Source organism: Tamandua tetradactyla, chromosome 4 (assembly GCF_023851605.1).
Source record: "Tamandua tetradactyla isolate mTamTet1 chromosome 4, mTamTet1.pri, whole genome shotgun sequence".
Classification (NCBI taxonomy): Eukaryota; Metazoa; Chordata; class Mammalia; order Pilosa; family Myrmecophagidae; genus Tamandua; species Tamandua tetradactyla.
In genome coordinates this window covers 118,192,191-118,213,940 of record NC_135330.1, presented here as the reverse complement: position 1 = coordinate 118,213,940, position 21,750 = coordinate 118,192,191, and the positions used below count along the sequence as shown (strand labels likewise).

Here is a 21,750-nt window from a genome sequence, read left to right as displayed (position 1 = left end):
CTAATTGTTATTCTGTGCTTTGAAATTTTTTTTAAATTTATTGGTTTTTGATATATATGTTACTTTTCACAAAAAAGGAAAAAAAGTCAATTGTGATGATAAAAAAATACTTATTTTTTCTAGCCTCCTATATTCTGGAGCAGCTAGAAGGAAAAATCTGAGAGGCTGTAACTACTTGTTGAAGAGTGCTTTGAAAACTTGCTTTTTCCTTTCTTTGCTTTGTATATATGGCACATTATACAATTTAAAAAGCTAAAAAAAAAAAAAAAAAGGCCTCTGGGTGATTAGATTAAGTATCACTTGTTGTAGAAGACACTCCCCTTAGTCTGACTGCAGATGTGATCAGCTGTGGATGCAACTAACGTGCTCATGACTTAAGTCCATGAAATATCCTCACAGCAACAGATAGGCCAGTGCTTGCTTGACCAGAGACCTGGGCACCATTATCTAGGCAAGCTGAGACATAACCTAAACATCAACATGGTGAAATATTTTGGAGTAAAATGCTATGAGAGCTGCAACTAACTTAAATGGTCCAGCAACCACTACACAGGTGTATGCTGAATAGATATAGATGTCTTGTAGAAAAAAAGGCAGTGAAATAAATATATGTATATGTCTACATATAAGTGTATGTATATATATAATGTATGTATACAGAGAGAGAAAAAGAAAACAAATGTGACAAAAGGTTAATAGATGAGTCTATATAAAGTGTACAGTATTCATTGAATTTTTTATTTTAATGATATATATTCAAATACATGTAATCATCCAAAGTGTACAATCAATGGTTTACAATATCATCACACAGCTGTACATTCATCATCAGAATGGGCTGTATTTTTTAAAATTTTAATAACTTTTCTGTATGCCTGAAAATTTTCAAAATAAAAATTTGGGAAAAAATCTTTACTTCTAATAATTCCATTGGTTTTAAACTTCTGTTTCAGCTAGTCTTTCCTGCCATGTAGTTCCTCTCTGAGGAATGTCTACAATAATAACCTCTATCTTTTTTACTCATGAAGCTTCCTTAGAACAATTATAAATACAGCATGCCACTTTGTATTACAGTTGGTGATTTACCCATTCTACTCCCGCACTCAACTGGAATCTTCTAAAGGTAAGAACAGTCTTATAAACCACTGCACAAAACCTACTACAATGAATTACTCATATGTGAACATCAGTTAATGCTTGTCCTGGTTTGAAATGATGTATGTACCGTAGAAAAGCCATGTTTTAATCCTAATCCCATTTTGTTAAGGCAGCCATTTCTTCTAATCCCTATTCAGTTTTGTATGTTTGAAACTGTAATTAGATATCTCCCTGGAAATGTGATTTAATCAAGAGTGGTTGTTAAGCTGGATTAAGTAGAGGTGTGTCTCCACCCATTTGGGTGGGTCTTGATTAGTTTCTGAAGTCCTATAAAAGAGGAAACATTTTGGAGAATGAGAGAGATTGAGAGAGCAGAGCAGAACGACATGGCCACGAGAAGCAGAGTCCACCAGCCAGGGACCTTTGGAGATGAGGAAGGAAAGTGTCTCCCAGGGAGCTTCATCAAGTAGGAAGCCAGGAGAAGAAGCTAGCAGATGACACCGTGCCCTTCCAGCTGAGAGAGGAATGCTGATTGTGTTCACCATGTGCCTTTCCAGATGAGAGAGAAACTCTGTGTTTGTCATGTGCCCTTCCCCTTGAGAGAGAAACCATGAACTTCATTAGCCTTCTTGAACCAAAGTATCTTTCCCTGGATGCCTTAGATTGGATATTACTATAGACTTGTTTTAATTGAGACATTTTCTCAGCCTTAGACTGTAAACTAGCAACTTATTAAATTCTCCTTTTTAAAAGCCATTCCATTTCTGGTATATTGCATTCCAGCAGCTAGCAAACTAGAACAATACTCATTAAGTTATTAGGCCAAAGAACAATAAGAAACACAAGTCAGAGAGTCTACTTTAAATATTCATTTGTAGTTTACACAGTACAGAATTCATTCAGTGCTGAAACAGCCTTACAATATATCGCTGCTTATTGTCATTGAATGACTCAAATTCTTCACAATATTTATTTATTTTAAAATAGCACTTTAAGCCATAACTTTGATATGATTAATAATACTTATCTTTAAATAAGGAGTTTACAAAGTTTACAAGCCTTATATCACTAAATTTTGCCACATTTTCCTGAAGTAGTAAATGAAAAATGCATTTAACTTAAACTATAGATGATTTTCAAATGCATATAAAGAGATCAAGTGACCTGTCTTAACACACATAACCAATTTTCAATACTTTACATTTCTCTTTTCAATGACATATGCTTGTTTTCTACTTCAGGAGTTGAACTGTGCTTTACAAGAAACATAAACTCTTAGATCAAGAAATAAGATTTGATTCATTAAAAAATATACTTGCAAGTCCTGTATCCTTTTAGCTATACTTGAATATTCATAAAGATTTCTGTGCCTCCATCTTCAAGAGACAGGTCCATTTCATTTATATAATAATGAATACTAAATCAGCATTTACTTTGCTGATTTAAGGCTTCCATCCAAAAATTCAACAATGGCTTCTTCGTCAGCTGACTGAAGCAATCTCTTAATTAGCTGATCCAGGGACTTCTCACCACATAAAAATTCCTGATAAAAGACAGAGCTATTATGAAAATCTATTAGAAAATAAATGAGAAACAAAGCAAAAAGTTAAGTAAAATTTATTTTATTCCTCTATAGTCATTTTTTTAATAATAACAAAGGATTACTAATGTGGCTCTATGGTATAATCAACAAAATGGCCAACTTGGGTGGATTCCCAGTTTGTGGTGTCTATGTAAAAAATGTGTCAAAAAGAGAAAATGGGGATGGGGTGGGGTGTGAGGGTAGTTCAGTTGTAGAATTCTTGCCTGCCATGTGGGGAACCTGGGTTTGATTCCAGGCCCATACGCTTCCCAAACAAACAATTCAACAAATGGTGCTGCGATAACGGGATACTCACAAGGAAAAAGAGTGAAATGTGACCCCGCCATATAGCAACAACAACAACAAAAAAGCAAATGAATTCTACTTGTTCTTAAATGGTTTAAAGGAGCAATTTATTTTAAAATTAGTCTCCTGGGATATGAAGCTTTCTAGCAACTCTGGCCACAACAAAACAAAGAGGTCTGAATCAACTTTTCAAATTTACCACCTCTTTCTGTTTATAATTTTTCTTTCTATCCATTTCTCATTTTTGCTTTCCTCACTGTATTAGCTTCATTCTTCTCTTCCTGAAGACTGCCTTCTTCCTATGGCTGAAAATGTGGCTTCTAAACTCTTGTGAGCTTTACATATTTCAGCTTTAGCTACCAAGAGAGAGAGCTTCATCTCTGGTTTTTAAAAATCCCAGGAAAGAACTTATTGGCTGGGGCTTGTTCAGATTGTCCAGCCCAAACAAATCAAGTATCATCTTATGTCAAGATTATGATCATGTAAGAACAGCATCTTCTTCAGGAACCATCTGGATGGAATAAGGAAGAAGGACAGGTTCTAGAATAAGGGAGGATGATGGGCAGAACTTTTCAGAGACATCCACTTTCCTCCCTACCTACTCCTACCACTCTAACAGCTGTGGCCCTGGGGTCTAGGCTCCTATTGTTTTTCCAGCTTCATCTACAACTCTTCAGTTTCTAAAATATTCATCCCATTAGTCTCTTCACTGTTCTTCATACACATTTTAATGTTTAACTCCAAATACATTTTTGTTCACATTATTTATAAACTTTTTCTTCTCCTTTATATAGAATGCCCTATCTTCCATTCTATACCTTTTCTAAACTGACCAATTCTTCAAGGTAGCAATTCAAATCCTTCTTGCAGAAAACTTCCAAGTCCACCCTAAATCTACTCTTTCTTTAAGCCCTATAACATCTACTGTCTGTGCCATTTATGAGCTGCCTTGTTAAAATTTCATTTTTGTTTTTTTCCCTAAGTTAACTTTTTGAGATAAAATTTACAAACAATACAATGAACAAATTTTAAGCATATAGTTTGATGAGTTTGGACAAATATATAGCCCTATATAATTTACACCCCAATCAAGATATGAAACATTTCTATTACCTGAGAAAGTTCCTTCTGCAATCAATTTTACTTACTTCAGGAAACCACTATTGTGGTTGCTTAGTTTTGTCTGTTTTAAGAATGTCATCTACATGGTATCATACAGTATGTACTCTTTTGCATCTGGCTTCTTTCACTTAATATAATGTTATAGGTATACAGTAGTGTAACCAATGAATTGTCTATTGACATCTCTTGAATTAAACTATCATTCATCACTTATATTATTATTTATAATTGCCAACATAGTGGTTTCCATAACCTGAATCTTTGCTATGTATATCTGTAGATCTTTCATGGATCTTATCACCACAGGAGTTTAATAAATATTGTTTGGCAGTTGGGTTTGCCCTCAGACCCTACCCAGATAAGGGGAACACAGAAAGATGGAAGGAAGAGAGAAATATATTTTTTAAAATTAGTATTTCCCAGAGAGTTTATTCATTTCTTGGGCTTGATTAAATTATTGATACTTCAGTTTGTTCTGCTACTCCTTTTAGAAATGTTCTCAATATTAGTAAAGAATGATCTCTGAAATATTCTGACTTTTTCAAAAGAAAAGTACTATGTAAATAAGAGTTATTATTAAAAAATTGTAGTGTGTATACATGTAGGTACATTTTAGTAACTCTGATAATATGACATTAAAATAATCTAAGAAACTCTATTGAAAGTGACTATGTTACTACATTCTTCTTTGAGTTAGGTAGATTTACTTTAGTTAGTAGCTACATTTACTTTCAGGTAGGTAGTAAATGCTTCTACTTATACTTTCCTCTCAGGCAAAAAAAGGAAAGAGTAGTGTAGAAGAGTTAATCAGATTAATCTGATCTTAAGTCAACAAAAATGGGGATCAGTATCACACTACAGACTTATTTAGAACCCCTGAAGCTGTAACCTTTAGGAGGAACTACCAGACAGACAAACACACACACACACACACACACACACACACACACACACACACACACACTGATCATCAATTCAAGTTCACCTTTTAGGACAGACTCATTCTTTCCAGCAGACTGGTTAGTGATTATTAAAGCCTATCACTATCATTTTTCTTATTATTTTTGTGTCTGGAATGCTATTCTAGATAGTAACCACGTGTTAGTATTCAGGCCAAAGTCATACTTTATAATTACAAAAGTTAGTTAACTTGGCTTTGTTTCATGTCTGAATACTGTACTACACACCTATATGCCTATGGTAGTTTAGAGTTATATACCCAGAAAAACATGTTCTTAAACTTGATCCATTCCTGTGGGTGTGAACTCATTGTAAGCAGGGCCGTTTCTGATGATGTAACTTCAGTATGTTGCGGCCAGCTCAATCAGGATGGGTCTTAATCCTATTACTGGAGTCCTTTATAAACAGGATGAAATTTAGACAGATAGAGAGAAAGCCACAGGAACGAGAAGCTGATCAATAGAACCAAGAAGAAAAGGGAGACATCAGGAGAGGCCACCATGTGCATGGCCATGGGACAGGGGAGCCCATTACCAACATCAGCAGCAGCTAGCCCCACAATGCCAGCCTTAGGGAAGAAAGCTTTGCCTTGATGATGACTTGGTTTTGGACTTCTAGCCTTGAAACTGTGAGCCAATAAATTCCCACTGTATAAACCAACCTATTGCATATTTGCTTTAGCAATAAAGAAACTAAAACAATGTCCATCTAAAATATATCAGAAAAAAGTGGTCGTTCCAGGGAAAACTGTGACCACTACCAGAAAAGCAACTGAAAAATTATGGTGTAATCAGAACAATATGGCCAAACATATTTGGTTATTACTGTATGTTTCCTGAGGAAAGGGAAGTTAGCAAATCTTTTCTCCATTTCTGTAAGGCTACTATGTTCATATGCAAGGTAGTCCGACACTGCTGAGAAGTGACATAAGATATGCAGAAATTTGTGAATATATTAAAAAACAAACATTTCCCTTATAAAATCAGGATTTTAATTTTGAGGATACAACAGGACAGAATCAAGCTAAAGAAGGCTACTTATCACATGGCACCAAGGAAAAAGATTGGAATTTGCTATCTCCTTCCTACGTGTTCCAGACATCCCTTTATGGGGAGCCAGTTCACTTTCTTCTTTAGTAGAAGCAAAAGGGAAAGTTTTCTGTGCTCCATAATTCATGTATAAATCACAATGGTCATATCTAGAAGGGACTTCATTAGGTTAATGTTTACAACAGCTTGACATGGTCTTTTCCCCAACAGCCTAATACACACTTGAATTTTTTTAACTAATATATTTATATTAACATAGTTATAACACAAAATTATCTATTTTAACCACTTTCATATGTACAATTCAGTAATATTAATTATATTCACAATATTGTCTGCTATCGCCACCATCCATTACAAGAACTTCTTCATCACCCCAAACAGAAACTCTGTACCCAATAAGCAATAATCGCATCCTCTCCACCACTACCCCAGTTCCCAGTAACCTGTAATCTGCTTTGGGTCTGTATGATTTGTTTATTCTGGGTATTTCATAAAAGTGAAGTAAATCTGAATTTAATGAAAAATATTTAATGATAGGCAGACTTCTAAAATGCTCCCTGGTGTACATGCTTTGTATGATTCCCTCCCCTTAAGTGTAGGCAGAACCTGTGGATGTGATGGGATATCATCCTATGGACTCTGAGTTACTAAAAAAGGATATCATCTAGGGTTTGACCTAATCAGGCAAGTCCTTAAAAAGACTTGAGCCCTTCCTGCAAGAAGAGTTTCAAGTATGGAAGGGGACATATGGAGGCCATGTGGCAAACAACTGTGAGTGGTCTCTGGGAGCTTAGAGCAACCTCCAACTGATTGCCAGCAAGAAAATGGGGGTGTCAGCCCTACAACCACAAGGAAATGGCTGTTGACAACCATGTGAACTTGGAAGAGGACCCTAGGTTCCAGAAAGGTACGCAGCCTGCTGACACCTTGACTTCAGCCTTCTGAAACCCTGGGCAAAGAACCCATCTCAGTTGTGCGTGGATTTCCGTCCTACAGAAACTGTGAGATAATAAACGGGCATTATTTCAAGCTGATGAGTTTGTGGTAATTTGCAATGAGGCAGTAGAAAACCAACACACATTATATATGTATAATGAATGTATGTTAATGCATTGTGATTGCATGACAAAGTATCTGGAATTAAAAAAGATAGCTGTTTCAAATGAGTATAAACATTGTAACAAGAGGAAACAAATAAAAATGTTTGCAAACATTTTTTAGGGTACTGACTAATATAAACTGGCTTAATGATTTTAAATCACTTGGTAATATTTTGAACATAATATTCTAGAATTTGGCTTATACTTTTTTTTGACAATCAAAGGTACCTAAAGCATACTCAGTAATATTACCTTAATATCACGAACTTCATATGCTATCCTGTGGTCAGTGACTCTATCTTGGGTGAAATTATATGTCCGAATTCTTTCTGACTGGGCTCTTGTTCCCACCTGTACCATAACAAAAAGCAATTCCTATTTTAACTTCATAATTAGCCTTTATTACAATGAAAAAAGTATTTGTAATTGATTTTTTTACTTAACAGTTTAAAGATTTTCCAAAATTCATATACAAAAAGTGATAAGGAAAAATAAAGAGCAGAACATAACATTTAAGGCTATATCATGTAAAGCTTAGTAATGGAATAAAAATGAATGTTTCTTTTGTATTTTAAACTTCAAATATTCAAAGCCAAATTAATCATCTTTCCAACCCAATATGTTCTTCCTCCTGGCTTCCATAGTTGATGCTACTGTGTTCCCCTCTACCCCAGCAGAAAACTCTGGCATGCTGCAATTTAACAAACATTCCCCAGGAGCTGACTATCTGCTAGGATATTACAGACACTGGGAGAGAAGCCACCTTCCACTTGTCTCATTCTCTAACTGCCCACTTCCAATTGGTTTCAAGGGTCTCTTATTTCCTGCCCTTTCCATTTCTACTGTTTTTCAATGGCTCATTATTTTTATCTACATTCCCGCAAAAATTTCATGATTAGTCTTCCATTTCTCTGCTTACACTATGTTACCCTGCTAAGTTTTCCTAAAAAGCAGTCTTCTCCTAAATTTTTTTCTTTGGGTCCTTCTTGTCTACTGAACATACTGTTATTATATGTGTGTCTGTTAACTCTCCCAAAACATCATCGCAAGGAATGTCCTATCAAGCTCCTACCAGATGCCTTTCCTCTTCTCAGCAACTGAAATCTGTGATCTTCCTTCTTTGAAACCCCTTACACTTGGAATCTTTTTCACAGTACACTAGTTTGCTTTATACTAGTTGTTGGTTAGTCCTAATCTTAGTCAGCTTATCTCCCCTCTTTCCCCAGTACAAGATATATACACAGAATCTCTCTCACTCGTTTTTACTTTTTAAGATACAAAAAAGAAAAAAAAAAGACAATTCCATACTCATTTTCTTAGTCCCTAAAGCAAGCTATAATGAAACTGAATTCCTAAACGTGTCTGTCCATGTGGGAATTTAAAAAAATTACAGATTCCTAAGCCCACCTTTGAATTTAATGAATGAGGCGATTATAGTTTTTTAAAACATTCCCCAAGCCATTTATTCAGACATTTTGCCAAGAAGTAATGGTTGATAAATGAATAGTCTAATCTGCAAGTGTATATGCTGATGCTCCTCTACAACCTGGGGTAATATAGAAATAGGGGGATTAATATAGTATTTACCCTGCGCTTTTACTTCTTACTGCTTGTAAATTAGAATGGGGGCAAGGAAAGCTGAAAGGGCAAAAGAGTGAAAAGACTAGTACTTCTAAATGTGAAGAATAGTTGTTTTGATTTATACAATTCACCATCCAACAAGGCCACCAAATCTTCCAAATTTAATTTTACTGTAGGTATATACTGTAGGCACACAAATAATGCAAATAAATAATATAAAAGCACAGCCATTTCTCCTTTCTGGTTTCTGTTCCAACAACTCTCAAAGATAAAATGTTTTCAGAATTTAAATTATGCAACATTTTGTTTACTTAAAACAATAGCATTCATTCATTTTGCTTAGAAGTTGTTTAATAAATAATACAATACATAAACATTGTAACATAGCACAGAATTCAAGAGGTATAAAAGGGTATATTGTGAAAAATAAATCTCACTCCCACAATAATCTGCAACTATGATCAGTAGCAATCACTGTTACCAGTTTCTTGGAGTACCATTTATTTTTTGTCCTGCATAGAGATTTAATAAAAGCATAGATTTTTAAATAAAAAATATGAAAATCTTTTAATTTCTAAAGAATTATTTTATCTTTCATCCAATTTCCTCTTAAGACAGTTATGATATAACCACTAGGAGAAAACAACTGAAGTACATTTTAGTTTATGCATATCTCATATATTCGTTTGCAAACTGGCAAGCCCAAGTTTAGCCATAATTCATTGGTCCATATGCATAAATTATGGCTTATTTATAAATGAACATGTTTCTTTATACTCTAAAACACATACATTCAAGTAGGAACAAATACTACATTTTCTACATAAAATGATGACTTTGTACATTGTTCATAAATTATTACACTAAATAAATCTTACCTGCAATTTTCTAGCACTTTGTTGTTGACACTTGTCTTTCTCAACAATCTGCTGGTAGAGCTTAGCTCTCAATACACGCAAAGCTAACTCTTTATTTTTTATCTGTGATCGTTCTTGCTGGCACTCTACTACTAGTCCTGAAAATAAAACAGGGCTCAGCAATAAACTGTAACCTCCACAGGTCAAATCAAGATAAGAATCAAAATTTTAAAGGAGAAAGGTTAACCAGGTAAAGACCATAAAGGGAAAAAACATGTTTGTCTGTATGGCACACTTCAGACACTATTCCTGGGATAACAGATGGTTGTTGAGATTCTGATATAATCCTGATGGTACATCTGAAAGCAGCAGTGTCTTCTGAAGGTTCCGTAACATTCTCATTCCCAGAGCTCGGCCTCTCCATGCCAGCTCCTTCAGATACTTCTGCAGCTCAAGTGAAGGCAAACCACTGCCAACCCCATGCAAATGCCGCTCCATTCTGTCCTACTCAAGGAAAGTTTTCCTTCTCCCCTTTACAAACACACACACAGCTGTGGTTTTAAAAATAACTCTATATAATAAATCAGTGGAAAAAAGCTACTCAAAGTCTTTTAAAAGGAAAAATTTTATCATGAATATGTTTCTGTGTTGTCTGGATTCTAAATCTTACAAATCAACACATCTAACACATGTTTTGGCTAACCAACTTCTGGATTTGGGGAGGGTTGGCCTACCCTGCAGTCCAGTTCCTTGACCAAATCTAGCCCCCAAAATAGTGGCCCTTGAGATTTCAGCCTCTGCTCTTCTTAACTTTATATGTACCACTCTGAAGTAGTCTGAAACTGTTATGTACTCCAGAAAAGATGTGACCCATTCAATTCAAGATGTGTCTTACTAATTTTACTGGAGTTCTCTATGAAGAGAATAAAAGGCAGAAAATAGAGAAAGAGCTCAAGAGCTGACACAGAGAGCAAAGAGATGAAACCAAGCGAAGAATGCAGAGAGAGAGACAATGCCCCAGCAGAGGACAGAAGGACACACAGGAGCTGAGAGAGCCATTTTGGAAACCAACCCAGGAGAGAAGGGCCAGCAGATGTTACCATGTGCCTTCCCATGTAACAGAAAGACTCCAGACCCGATCGGCCTTTCTTGAGTGAAGGTATCCTCTTGTTGGTACCTTAATTTGGGTATTTTCAAGGCCTTAGAGCTGTAAATATGTAACCTAATAAATCCCTTTGAAGAAGGCAACCAATTTCTGGTATATTACATCCCAGTAGTATTAGCAAATCAGAACAGTTGGTGTCCAATCTTGCTCCCAGGTACATCAGCGGAGAAAGGTAATTTTCTTTCTGAATTCCACCCCCCTCAAAAAAATTACTATCAGCTTAGGCCAGCCACACTGATATAGAAGTAAATATTTTGCTGGAGATTTAAAAATTTTCCACATAATTCTACTCTCTAAACAATTTTCTCTTTGCCTAAATAAGCTACAGTATCTACCTGCAGGTACTCTTTTAAGGTTTCTAGGTTTCACCTCTATTAGTTTAAACTCAGTTTTTGACTACCTTACTGTAGCCACGTGTATTGAGCTGGGGGCATCGACATGCCTCCATCTTCCTTGCATTTGACTAGGGCTCTTTTGAATTGAATGAGTTTTGCCTAGGAACTGCTGCTATCTACTCATTTATTGGCTCAGGTCAGAACTTTTACTTGTAAAAGGGATCAAACTTCAATTAGAGATATGAATGAAAGTGATCTGGATAGGACTGTGGTAGATCAGAATACAGGATAAAGGATGATATTATCCATATTTTAAAACTTCAACTTCTGTGTGAAACCAAAAGGAGAGATGTTTAGTTGGTGCAAAATTTATATTTTGGGTAGCATATTACCTAATTTAACTTGTATGGCCAGTTTAGGTGAACACCATAAGTACATGGAATCCTGAATAGGGTGTGAGATCTTCTTGATTTGGGCAGGTTAGTATGTAAACCCCAATATATTCCAGAGTAATTTGAGCAGTGAATAAAGAAGTATTTGCATAGCCCCCTTGGGGGACTGAGGAGAAAGGAAGAAATATTCATCTTCCCCATGTAGAGTATTTCTGATATTCTTGCAAGCAGCAGGGACAACCAAATCAAGAGACTGAGCCCTCAATCTTGGTGTTGGCCCCATGAGACTTATTCCTGCAAAGGACAGACTAAGCCTACTTAAAATGAGGTGTAAGAGTCACCCTCCATAGAACATCTATTGTTGCTCAGATGTAGCCTCTTTCTCTAAGCCAGTTTGGCAGGTGAACTCACTAGCCTCCCCACTACGTGGGACATGACTCCCAGGGGTGTAAATCTCTCTGGCAACATGGGGCAGAACTGCCAGGATTCACCAGGACCCAGCAAAATGGGACTGCCCTTACAAAATGGGATTAGGTTTTAAAACATGGCTATTCTAGGGTACATACATTCTTTCAAACTGGCACAGGGGTATAAGGGGTAAAATAAATTGGGTAGATTGAAATACTAGTAGTGTTCAATGTGAGGGAAGGGAAAGGGGCATGGGATGTATGAGTTTCTTCTTTTTAGTTCTTTTTCTGGAGTAATGCGAATGTTCTAAAAATGATCATGGTAATGAATACATAACTATGTGATGATATTGTGAGCCAGTGATTGTACACCATGTATGGAATGTATGTGTGTGAAGATTTATCAGTAAAAATATTTTTTAAAAAAACACCAAAAACTCTTACTTACAATTCAGCAATTTCTAAGGGAATCCCTTAACTACATATTTTAATATACATTCTATACAGGAGTATTTAACTATAAATACTTCCCCAGGAATAGTGGATTTGGAGGGGAAAAAAAAGTATGTTCAATAACAGAAATGCTGTTATAACCAGAAGGTGCTTAGGTTGGGAAAAATCTATAAAAGAGCTTTGGAGAAAATAAGTTTTATCAGTGTTGTTTCAACACTTTGCATGAGAGTCCAACATTCTAGGTAGCAATAGGCTAGTACAAAGTGGGCATTTAATATATATTTGTTGAATAACTAAATATATTATTTAAAAGATTAGTGACTATAAATGAGAACAAAAATACCATGTTTCACTGATTCAAAAAAACACATTTTTCACATTTTAATATTTCTGAAATTGGGATGAATCTTACAATCATTGGCATAACATAAATAAGTTTATTTTTTATTTCTTTAAAGTAATAAATTAGTTATGGGTTTTTAGATTAAATGAAGTAAGTTACTGTTGTGTGTTGAACTGTCCTCCAAAAAATAAAGTAAAGTTATAAACACCAATACCTGGGAATGCTTATTTGGCAATAAGGTCATAGCAGATTGTGGTAGGTTGGCTTATGAATCTGTAGGTGTGAACTCATGTGTAAACAGGACCATTTGAAGATGTTATTACTAGTCTTCCCTGACTTTTGGGCTCGCTGACACTTTGATTTTGGACTTCTAACCTTCCAAACCATACACTAATAAATTCCGGTTATTAAGCCAACCCATTGTGTGGTATTTCTCATAGCAGCATGGCAAACTAAGACAGATGTAATTAAGTTAAGATGAGGTCATACTGGATCCTAATCTACGGGGACCTCTAGGCCCTAAATCCAATGACTGGTCCTTATAAGAAAAGAAGCATATGGAGACACACAGACACAGAGGGAAGATGATCATGTAAAGACATCAGAGTTATGCTGCCACAAGCCAGGTGTATTTGTGAGGGTTCTTCAGAGAAACAGAACTAACAGTATATAATGGATACACACAAACAGATTTATTATAAGGAACTGGCTCACAAGATCATGGGGGCTGGCAAGTTCAAACTACACAGGGAAGGGTATAAACTGGGAAACTCTGATTAATGGAATGCCAAAGTTCTTAATCCAAATTCCCCAGGGGAATCCAGATGGTGGAAATTCCAACAAGAACCAATGCTGAAGTTGAATCTGAATTTCCCTTCTTATAAGAACTCCAGTCCTATGAATTAAGGACCTTATTCCATATGACCTCATCTTTTTTTTTTTTTTTTTTTTTTTAATTAAAAAAAGAATTAACAAAACCATTAGAAATCATTTCAATGTACATGTACAATCAGTAATTTTAATAACATCACATAGTTGCATATTCATCATTTCTTAGTACATTTGCATCGATTTAGAAAAAGAAATAAAAAGACAACAGAATAAGAATTAAAACTATAATAGAAAGAAAAAAAAACAAAAAAAACAAAAACAAAAAAACCTATACCTCACATGCAGCTTCATTCAGTGTTTTAACATAATTGCATTACAATTGGGTAGTATTGTGCTGTCCATTTCTGAGTTTTTATATCCAGTCCCGTTGTACAGCATATGACCTCATCTTAACAGGATCTTCAATGATCCTATTCATGAATGGGTCCATGCCCACAAGACCAGGGGTTAGGACTTGAAATGTGTTTGCAGGAGACATAATTCAAGCTACCATACCAAGCAACACAAGAGGCCAAGAGAAGCTGGAAGAGGCAAAGAAGAATTTTTTCCTAACCTTTAGAGGAAACATTGCCCTGCTGACACCTTGACATTGTGACTTCTGGCCTCCAAAAGTATGAATGAATAAATTTCTGTGTTTTCAGCCATCTGGTTTGTGGTACCCTGTGGCTGTAGGAAACTAATAAAGTTATATGTAATCAAAGGTTTTAAAAAAAGTCCTTTAACCTTAAAACTTCAAACTGATGTAAAAGATTAAACCTGCTTCAAAGAGATGTTATCAGTGACCTGTGATAATGAAGGGAGGCAGTGTTAAGAATTATAGTGGTCCACTTTCACACCCCAACTGGTAACAAACTAAAAAGCCTGCTTTAAAACACAAAATATTCATTTGTTTGCATCCTTGTTTTGATCATTTTTGTTTTTAAAGTAACTTTTACCTGTACAAACATTTGAGCATAAACCTATGTGCTACTCTCCCAGTAACAGAAAATGGAGTTATTTAGAAGCAGTATGCTAGGGAAAAAAAAATGCAGTTCTTAACAGAGTCCATGGATATGGAGTAAATGACTCCCAGTTTTCACAGGACATAGTGCTCCTTCTCAAGGTCTCAAGATGGAAGAAATGGTAGCAGCTGAGTTTTCCTTGAAACTTCACTATACTCAAGGTACGAAAAAGTAGCCCTTATAACTCACTTGCTCCAAACTACATGGATTCATAAAAGTGAGCAGGCCTTGACATACCTTGCCTAAAGGGAAAGTGTGGGGATTATCCTTCAGGCCTCTTTGAGATCAAAGAAGACTGTATCTAAGTTGTTAAACAAATAATTTGGCCTGAGTTAAGTTTGAGAAGACAATGATCAGCCTCTTTTTTTTTTTAAGTCAGCAATTTCTTGCTGAATAGAGTTTTTACAATGCTTTATAATGTTTTAAAGTAGTTTGGCTCATTTTGTTAGAATTTTAGTCACCTTTTAGTCTATTTTTCTTGTTTTTACTTTTAATTCACCTTAAGCTCATTAGTCTTGTCCTGGACTTCTTATAATATAGAATAATATCCAATAATACAGGGTTTAGTTGAACTATCCTACATATTCTGCAATTTATAGATTGCTTAAGTAAATTATGGTTGACTATAAAAAGTACACCACCATTTTAGGGGGGAAATTATATAATTATATATGCACAGAAAAGAACCTGAGAGGATATACACCAAAGATCTATACCAACAGTGGTTATTGAGTACGGTTATGAATGTTTTGTGTTCTTTTGCTTATGTATACATCCTAACTTTTTATAGTTTCTCATGGAATAAAATCAATAAAGAACCCTAAAGAAAAACTGTAAAATTATTGTATTGTTGGATATTTAGGTTGTTTCAACTTTTGCTATTACAAAGAGTATAAAGCGATAATAATCGGCAAAAAATGAATTTAAAATTTAAAAGTGCCATTTGATTTCAAGATGGCCTCCTCTTTTTCTTGAAAATCACACTATATATGCAATTCCCAAACACAGCATATAAAGACTGAAAGTTGATGGAAGAATGGTAAATGATTTAGCAGAGAGGATGATGATGAAATATAATTCCCTGGAGAGGGAGATGGTGACACGAAACAAGCCAATATGCCCTGCTGAGTGCCAGAAAGGCTAGGAATTGGAGGCAGCTGGTAATTCAGAAGTCAGAGAAATTGGGGGTTGTGCCAGTTTTAAACTATTATGTACCCCAGACAAGCCATGTGTTTTAATCCTGATACAATCATGTACAGGCACCTGTTTCTTTTAATCCTGATTCAATTCTGTAGGGTGGAAACCTCTGATTATATTATCTCCACAGAGATGTGGAGTGCCCAATTGTGGATGTGGCCTTTGATTTGATGGAGATGTGATTCTACCCATTCAAGGTGGGTCTTGATTAGTTTAACAGAGTACTTTAAAAGGGGAAACAGTTTGGAGAAAACTCAGATGCAGAGGCAGAAACAGATCTGGAAACGCACACGCAGACATTTGGAGAACAATTGCTTCAGAGCTAACAGAGACACAGATGTTTGGAGATGCCTGGAGTGCCAACATAGAGAACAGATGCCTAGACATGGGCAGAGCCCAGCAGACGTCGTCATGTGCCTTCTCATGAGATGCTAAGCAAGCCGGAACCCAGAGTTGTGTTCTGGAGGAACTAAGTGAAGGCCCACAGACACTTAGGAAACCTCTGGCAAGAAGCCGGAAGCAATGGAACCAGAAACAAGGACCAGCAGATGCCAACCACAAGCCTTCCCTGTGCGTATAATACCTTCCCTGTGCGTATAATACCTTCGGTGATAGAGGTATTCCAGATAGCAGCTGAGTTTTCTCTGTTGAAAGCAGCTTTCTTGAGTGAAGGCAACCTCTTCTTGGTGCCTTATTTTGGACATTTTCCTGGCCTTAGCACTGTAAATTTGTAACTATTAAATCCCCTTTTTAAAAGCCTTTCCATTTCTGGTATATTACATTCTGGCAGCTTAACAAACTAATAACAGGGGCTAAAAACAAAAAGTCTATATAGCAAATAGAAGTTCCAGTCCTTCCTCCCTCAATCTGTAGGAGGCCAGAGGTATACTCTTTGGAGAATTAAATAAAGCAAGTTCCAGATGTGGGACTAGGTACAAAGAAAGGCAAGTGTCAGGCATGAAACTGAAAACAAGAGGAATAAGTAAAAGTCTGCTCACTGAAAGGTGAGACTTGGAACTTACTTTCAGGTATATCCTAAAGGATCCTTTTCAGGAGGAAACAAACTACCCAAGAGAAAAGATGTGCAAACACTGACATCCAGTGATCACTAATAAAAAAGATGATTAATCACCTACCTGCCCTTCAGTAAAACTTACTAGTGGATAATTCCCAACATGCACTCAAAGCTTTTAGAACTTCCCTCCTAAATATGAACAGAAGTCCTCGAAATTACCAACATGAAAGCGAGACTAAACAAACAGGAAAAATAAACTCAGCAGAAATGGAAGTATTGCATGGAGCAGAAGAAACCTTCAAGGAAAATAAAATTAATATCCTTGAGCAAGAAAAGGATACTCATGAACAAAATTAAAATAGGGTGCTACAGAGTCCCCTTGTGGAATTGAGGAAAAAGGAGGAAATATTCAACCTCCCCATTTGGAGATTTCCTGATATTCTCGCAAGCTGTAGGGACAAATAAATCTATAGGCTGAGACCTCAATCTTGGGGCTCACCCCTATGAAACTTATTCCTGCAAAGGATAAGCTAAGCCTACTTATAATTATGCCTAAGGATCATCCCCAGAGACTCTCTTTTGTGGTTCAGATATGGCCGCTCTCTCACTAAGACAACTAAGCAGGTGAACTCACTGCCCTCCTCCCTACGTGGGACATGATTCCCAGGAGTGTAAATCTCCCTGGCAATATGGGACAGAAATCCCAGGATGAGCTGGGACCTGGCATAATGGGATTGACAAAGCCTTCTTGACCAAAAGGGGGATGAGAGAAATGAGACAAAATAAAGTTTCAGTGGCTGAGTGATTTCAGAGTTGGGAGGTTATTCTGGAGGTTATCCTTATTCATTATATTAGTTTTCCCCCTTTTAATTTATTGTGTATTAGAGAGTGGCTGGAGGGAAGTACCTGAAACTGTGGAACTGTGCTCAATAGCCTTGATTCTTGAAGATGACTGTATAAAGATATAACTTTTACAATGTGACTGTATGATTGTGAAAACCTTGTGTCTGATGTTCCTTTTACCCAGGGTATGGACAGATGAGTAAAAATACACAGACAAAAAGTAAATAAATAATAGGGGAGATAAGGGGTAAAATAAATTGGGGAGATGGAAATACTAGTGGTCAATGAGAGGGAGAGGTGAGGGGTATGGTATGTATGAGTTTTTTCTTCTTTCTTTTTATTTCTTTTTCTGGAGTAATGCAAGTGTTCTAAAAATGATCATGGTGATGAATACAAAACTATGTGATGATACTGTGAGCCACTGCATGTATAGCATTTAGGGACTGTATATGTGTGAAAATTTCTCAATAAAAATATTAAAAGAAAAAACAGGATGCTACAAAAAGGAGACAATTCTAAGAAGCAGCTCTTCAAAATTAAAAATAGAACAAATTTTTAAAATTCAGTAAAAAGTTTGAAAAAGGAACAAAAACCAAATACGAAAATTACAGAAAACATGAGAGAAAAAAGAAGAAAATTAAGTAATATACCTAAGAGTTATAGCAGCTGACTAATAGAAATTCCAGGAAGAACAACAAAGAAAATGGTGGGTAAGAAATTATTTAAGGAGACTTCCGGAGAAGATGGCAGCTTAGTAAGACACGCGGGTCTTAGTTCCTCCTCCAGAACAGCAACTAAAAAAACAGAAACAATACGAAACAGCTCCCGGAGCCACGACAGAGACCAAAAAGACAGCATACCCCATTCTGGAACGGCTGAATGGGCAGGGAGAATACGCTGCGGTGAGATACCCAAGGGGCGTGGGCTTTCCCGGGCCGGGGCGGCTGGCGACCGGGGTCCCTTCCACACATGTGGCCTCCAGGTCCGACTGGGAACGTTGGATAGTGGGGCCCTCCCGCCATGCTTGGCATCTCGGGCCAGCTGGGCAATTTGGACCGGTACTCCCCCAAGCCGCAGTGGCCGGCGACCCCCCCCTCCACGCGTGGTTTCCCGGGCCGACTGCAAGATTCGGATTGGCAAGTTAAAGGAGCCACAGCATCTTTTACTGGTGGGACCCGCAGACAGACGAGCGCCACGAGCGCCACCTACTGGGCAGGAAAAGAAAAACAGAGCTCAGAGATTTCACTGAAAAACCTTTCAACCAGCCGGGTCCCACACCCAGGGAAATCTGATCAAATGCCCAGACACCAGCAGAAAATAATGGATGACGCTAGGAAAATTGAAGATATGGCCCAGTCAAAGGAACAAACCAATAGTTCAAACGAGATACAGGAGCTGAGACAACTAATGCTGAATATACGAACAGAAATGGAAAACCTCTTCAAAAACCAAATCGATAAATTGAGGGAGGACATGAAGAAGACATGGGCTGAACAAAAAGAAGAAATAGAAAATCTGAAAAAACAAATCACAGAACTCATGGGAGTGAAGGACAAAGTAGAAAAGATGGAAAAAACAATGGATACCTACAATGGTAGATTTAAAGAGACAGAAGCTACAATTAGTGAACTGGAGGATGGAACATCTGAATCCCAAAAAGAAACAGAAACTATAGGGAAAAGAATGGAAAAACTTGAGCAGGGGGATCAGGGAACTGAATGACAATATGAAGCGCACAAATATACATGTTGTGGGTGTCCCAGAAGGAGAAGAGAAGGGAAAAGGAGGAAAAAAACTAATGGAAGAAATTATCACTGAAAATTTCCCAACTCTTATGAAAGACCTAAAATTACAGATCCAAGAAGTGCAGCGCACCCCAAAGAGAATAGACCCAAATAGGCGTTCTCCAAGACACTTACTAGTTAGAATGTCAGAGGTCAAAGAGAAAGAGAGGATCTTGAAAGTAGCAAAAGAAAAACAATCTGTCACATACAAGGGAAACCCAATAAGACTATGTGTAGATTTCTCAGCAGAAACCATGGAAGCTAGAAGACAGTGGGATGATATATTTAAATTACTAAAAGAGAAAAACTGCCAACCAAGACTCCTATATCCAGCAAAATTGTCCTTCAAAAATGAAGGAGAAATTAAAACTTTTATAGACAAAAAGTCACTGAGAGAATTTGTGACCAAGAGACCAGCTCTGCAAGAAATACTAAAGGGAGCACTAGAGTCAGATACGAAAAGACAGAAGAGAGAGGTATGGAGTAAAGTGTAGAAAGAAGGAAAATCAGATATGATATATATAATACAAAAGCCAAAATAGTAGAGGAAAATATTATCCAAACAGTAATAACACTAAAAGTTAATGGACTGAATTTCCCAATCAAAAGACATAGACTGGCAGAATGGATTACGACCCAGCAATACCACTGTTAGGTATCTACTCAAAGGACTTAAGGGCAAAGACACAGACGGACATTTGCACACCAGTGTTTATAGCAGCATTGTTTACAGTTGCAAAGAGATGGAGACGGCCAAAGTGTCCGTCGACAGACGAGTGGCTAAGCGAACTGTGGTGTGTACCTATGATGGAATATTATGCAGCTTTAAGACAGACTAAACTTATGAAGCATGTAATAACATGGATGGACCTAGAGAACATTATGTTGAGTGAGTCTAGCCAAAAACTAAAGGACAAATACTGTATGGTCCCACTGATGTGAACCAACATTCGAGAATCAACTTGGAATGTATCATTGGTAACAGAGACCAGCAGGAGTTAGAAACAGGGTAAGATAATGGGTAATTGAAGCTGAAGGGATACAGACTGTACAACAGGACTAGATACAAAAACTCAAAAATGGACAGCACAATAATACCTAATTGTAATGTAACTATGTTAAAACACTGAATGAATCTGCACCTGAACTATAGTTTTTTGTTTGTTTGTTTGTTTATATCTTTTGTATTTGTTTTTTCTTTTTCCTTTTATATATATATATTTTTTATTATTATTATTATTTTAATTTTCTTCTCTATATTGACATTCTATATCTTTTTCTGCTGTTTTGCTAGTTCTTTTCCTAAATCGATGCAAATGTACTAGGAAATGATCATGCATCTATGTGATGATACTAAGAATTACTGAGTGCATATGTAGAATGGAATGATTTCTAAATGTTGTGTTAATTTCTTTTCTTTTTTTAATTAATAAAAAAATACAAAAAAAAAAGAAATTATTTAAGAAAAAATTTCAGAATTGAGGGGAATGAGTCTCTTAAATGAAAGCATCAAATACAATGAATAAAGAAAGCCTTAAATGTTCCAAATGAAAATGATTTCCAACCTAGTGTTCCCAATCAATGAAGTGCGAGCTTAGAATAAAGCTATTTTCAGATATACAAAGTCTCAAATTACTTATGTCTCATGTATCCTTTCTCAGGAAGGTTCTAAAGGATGAGCTTCACCAAAATAAGGGAGTAAACTAAGAGAAAGGAAGATACGGAGTTCAAGAAATAGGAGGGTGCCCCAAAGAAGAGAGAAGGGAATGAAAGGAGGTACTAGGACCACTTCCGTGGGAGCAGTCCTAGAGAGCAAGCAGTCTAGACTGGAGCAGGAGGATGGAGTGCTCTGTCAGGGATGCCTCCAAAAAAACCACTGGCCCTACAGAAAACTGGAGTAAAATCATTTTATAGAGCTCTTGGAAAATGTAGGAAGGTATAGAGTCAAAGAAAACTAAGCAAATGAAAAAACAATAAAGGAATTATTAACCTTAGGAAATGAAATGATGACATATTACTTGGCTCAGCAATAAACACTATTTACTTGTTTATTATATAAAAACACTGCAGATTAATTTTACCAAACATATAACTATATTTGAAAGTGGAAAAGAAGGTATATAAGAAAGCCCAAATCCTCATCTACCACATTAAGAAGTCAATACACAATCTCTATAATTAATGGTTCAGAGGAGCAAGAACTGCCTATTATTTAGAAATATTGAAGTAAATGCCAAAAACAAAAACAAAACAGATAAAAGTGTTT

General features: G+C 36.4%; 1 protein-coding gene across 5 annotated transcripts in view; it reads right to left on the bottom strand.

Moving 5' to 3' along the window:
- Positions 1 to 679: 679 nt before the first annotated feature.
- Positions 680 to 21,750, bottom strand: part of MTRF1 (mitochondrial translation release factor 1) — a 37,031-nt gene continuing 15,960 nt past the window's right edge. For 2 of the 5 annotated variants that reach the window (XM_077158370.1, XM_077158371.1), the window contains 3 exons: positions 9,680 to 9,816; positions 7,473 to 7,571; positions 684 to 2,641 (listed from right to left, as the gene is read on the bottom strand). In XM_077158370.1, coding sequence (XP_077014485.1) covers positions 2,528 to 2,641; positions 7,473 to 7,571; positions 9,680 to 9,816 — 350 coding nt within the window. In that variant the 3' untranslated portion in view covers positions 684 to 2,527. Of the gene's footprint in view, positions 2,642 to 7,472; positions 7,572 to 9,679; positions 9,817 to 21,750 lie in introns of all 5 variants that reach the window. The other 3 variants (XM_077158369.1, XM_077158368.1, XM_077158372.1) reach the window with 2 other exon arrangements.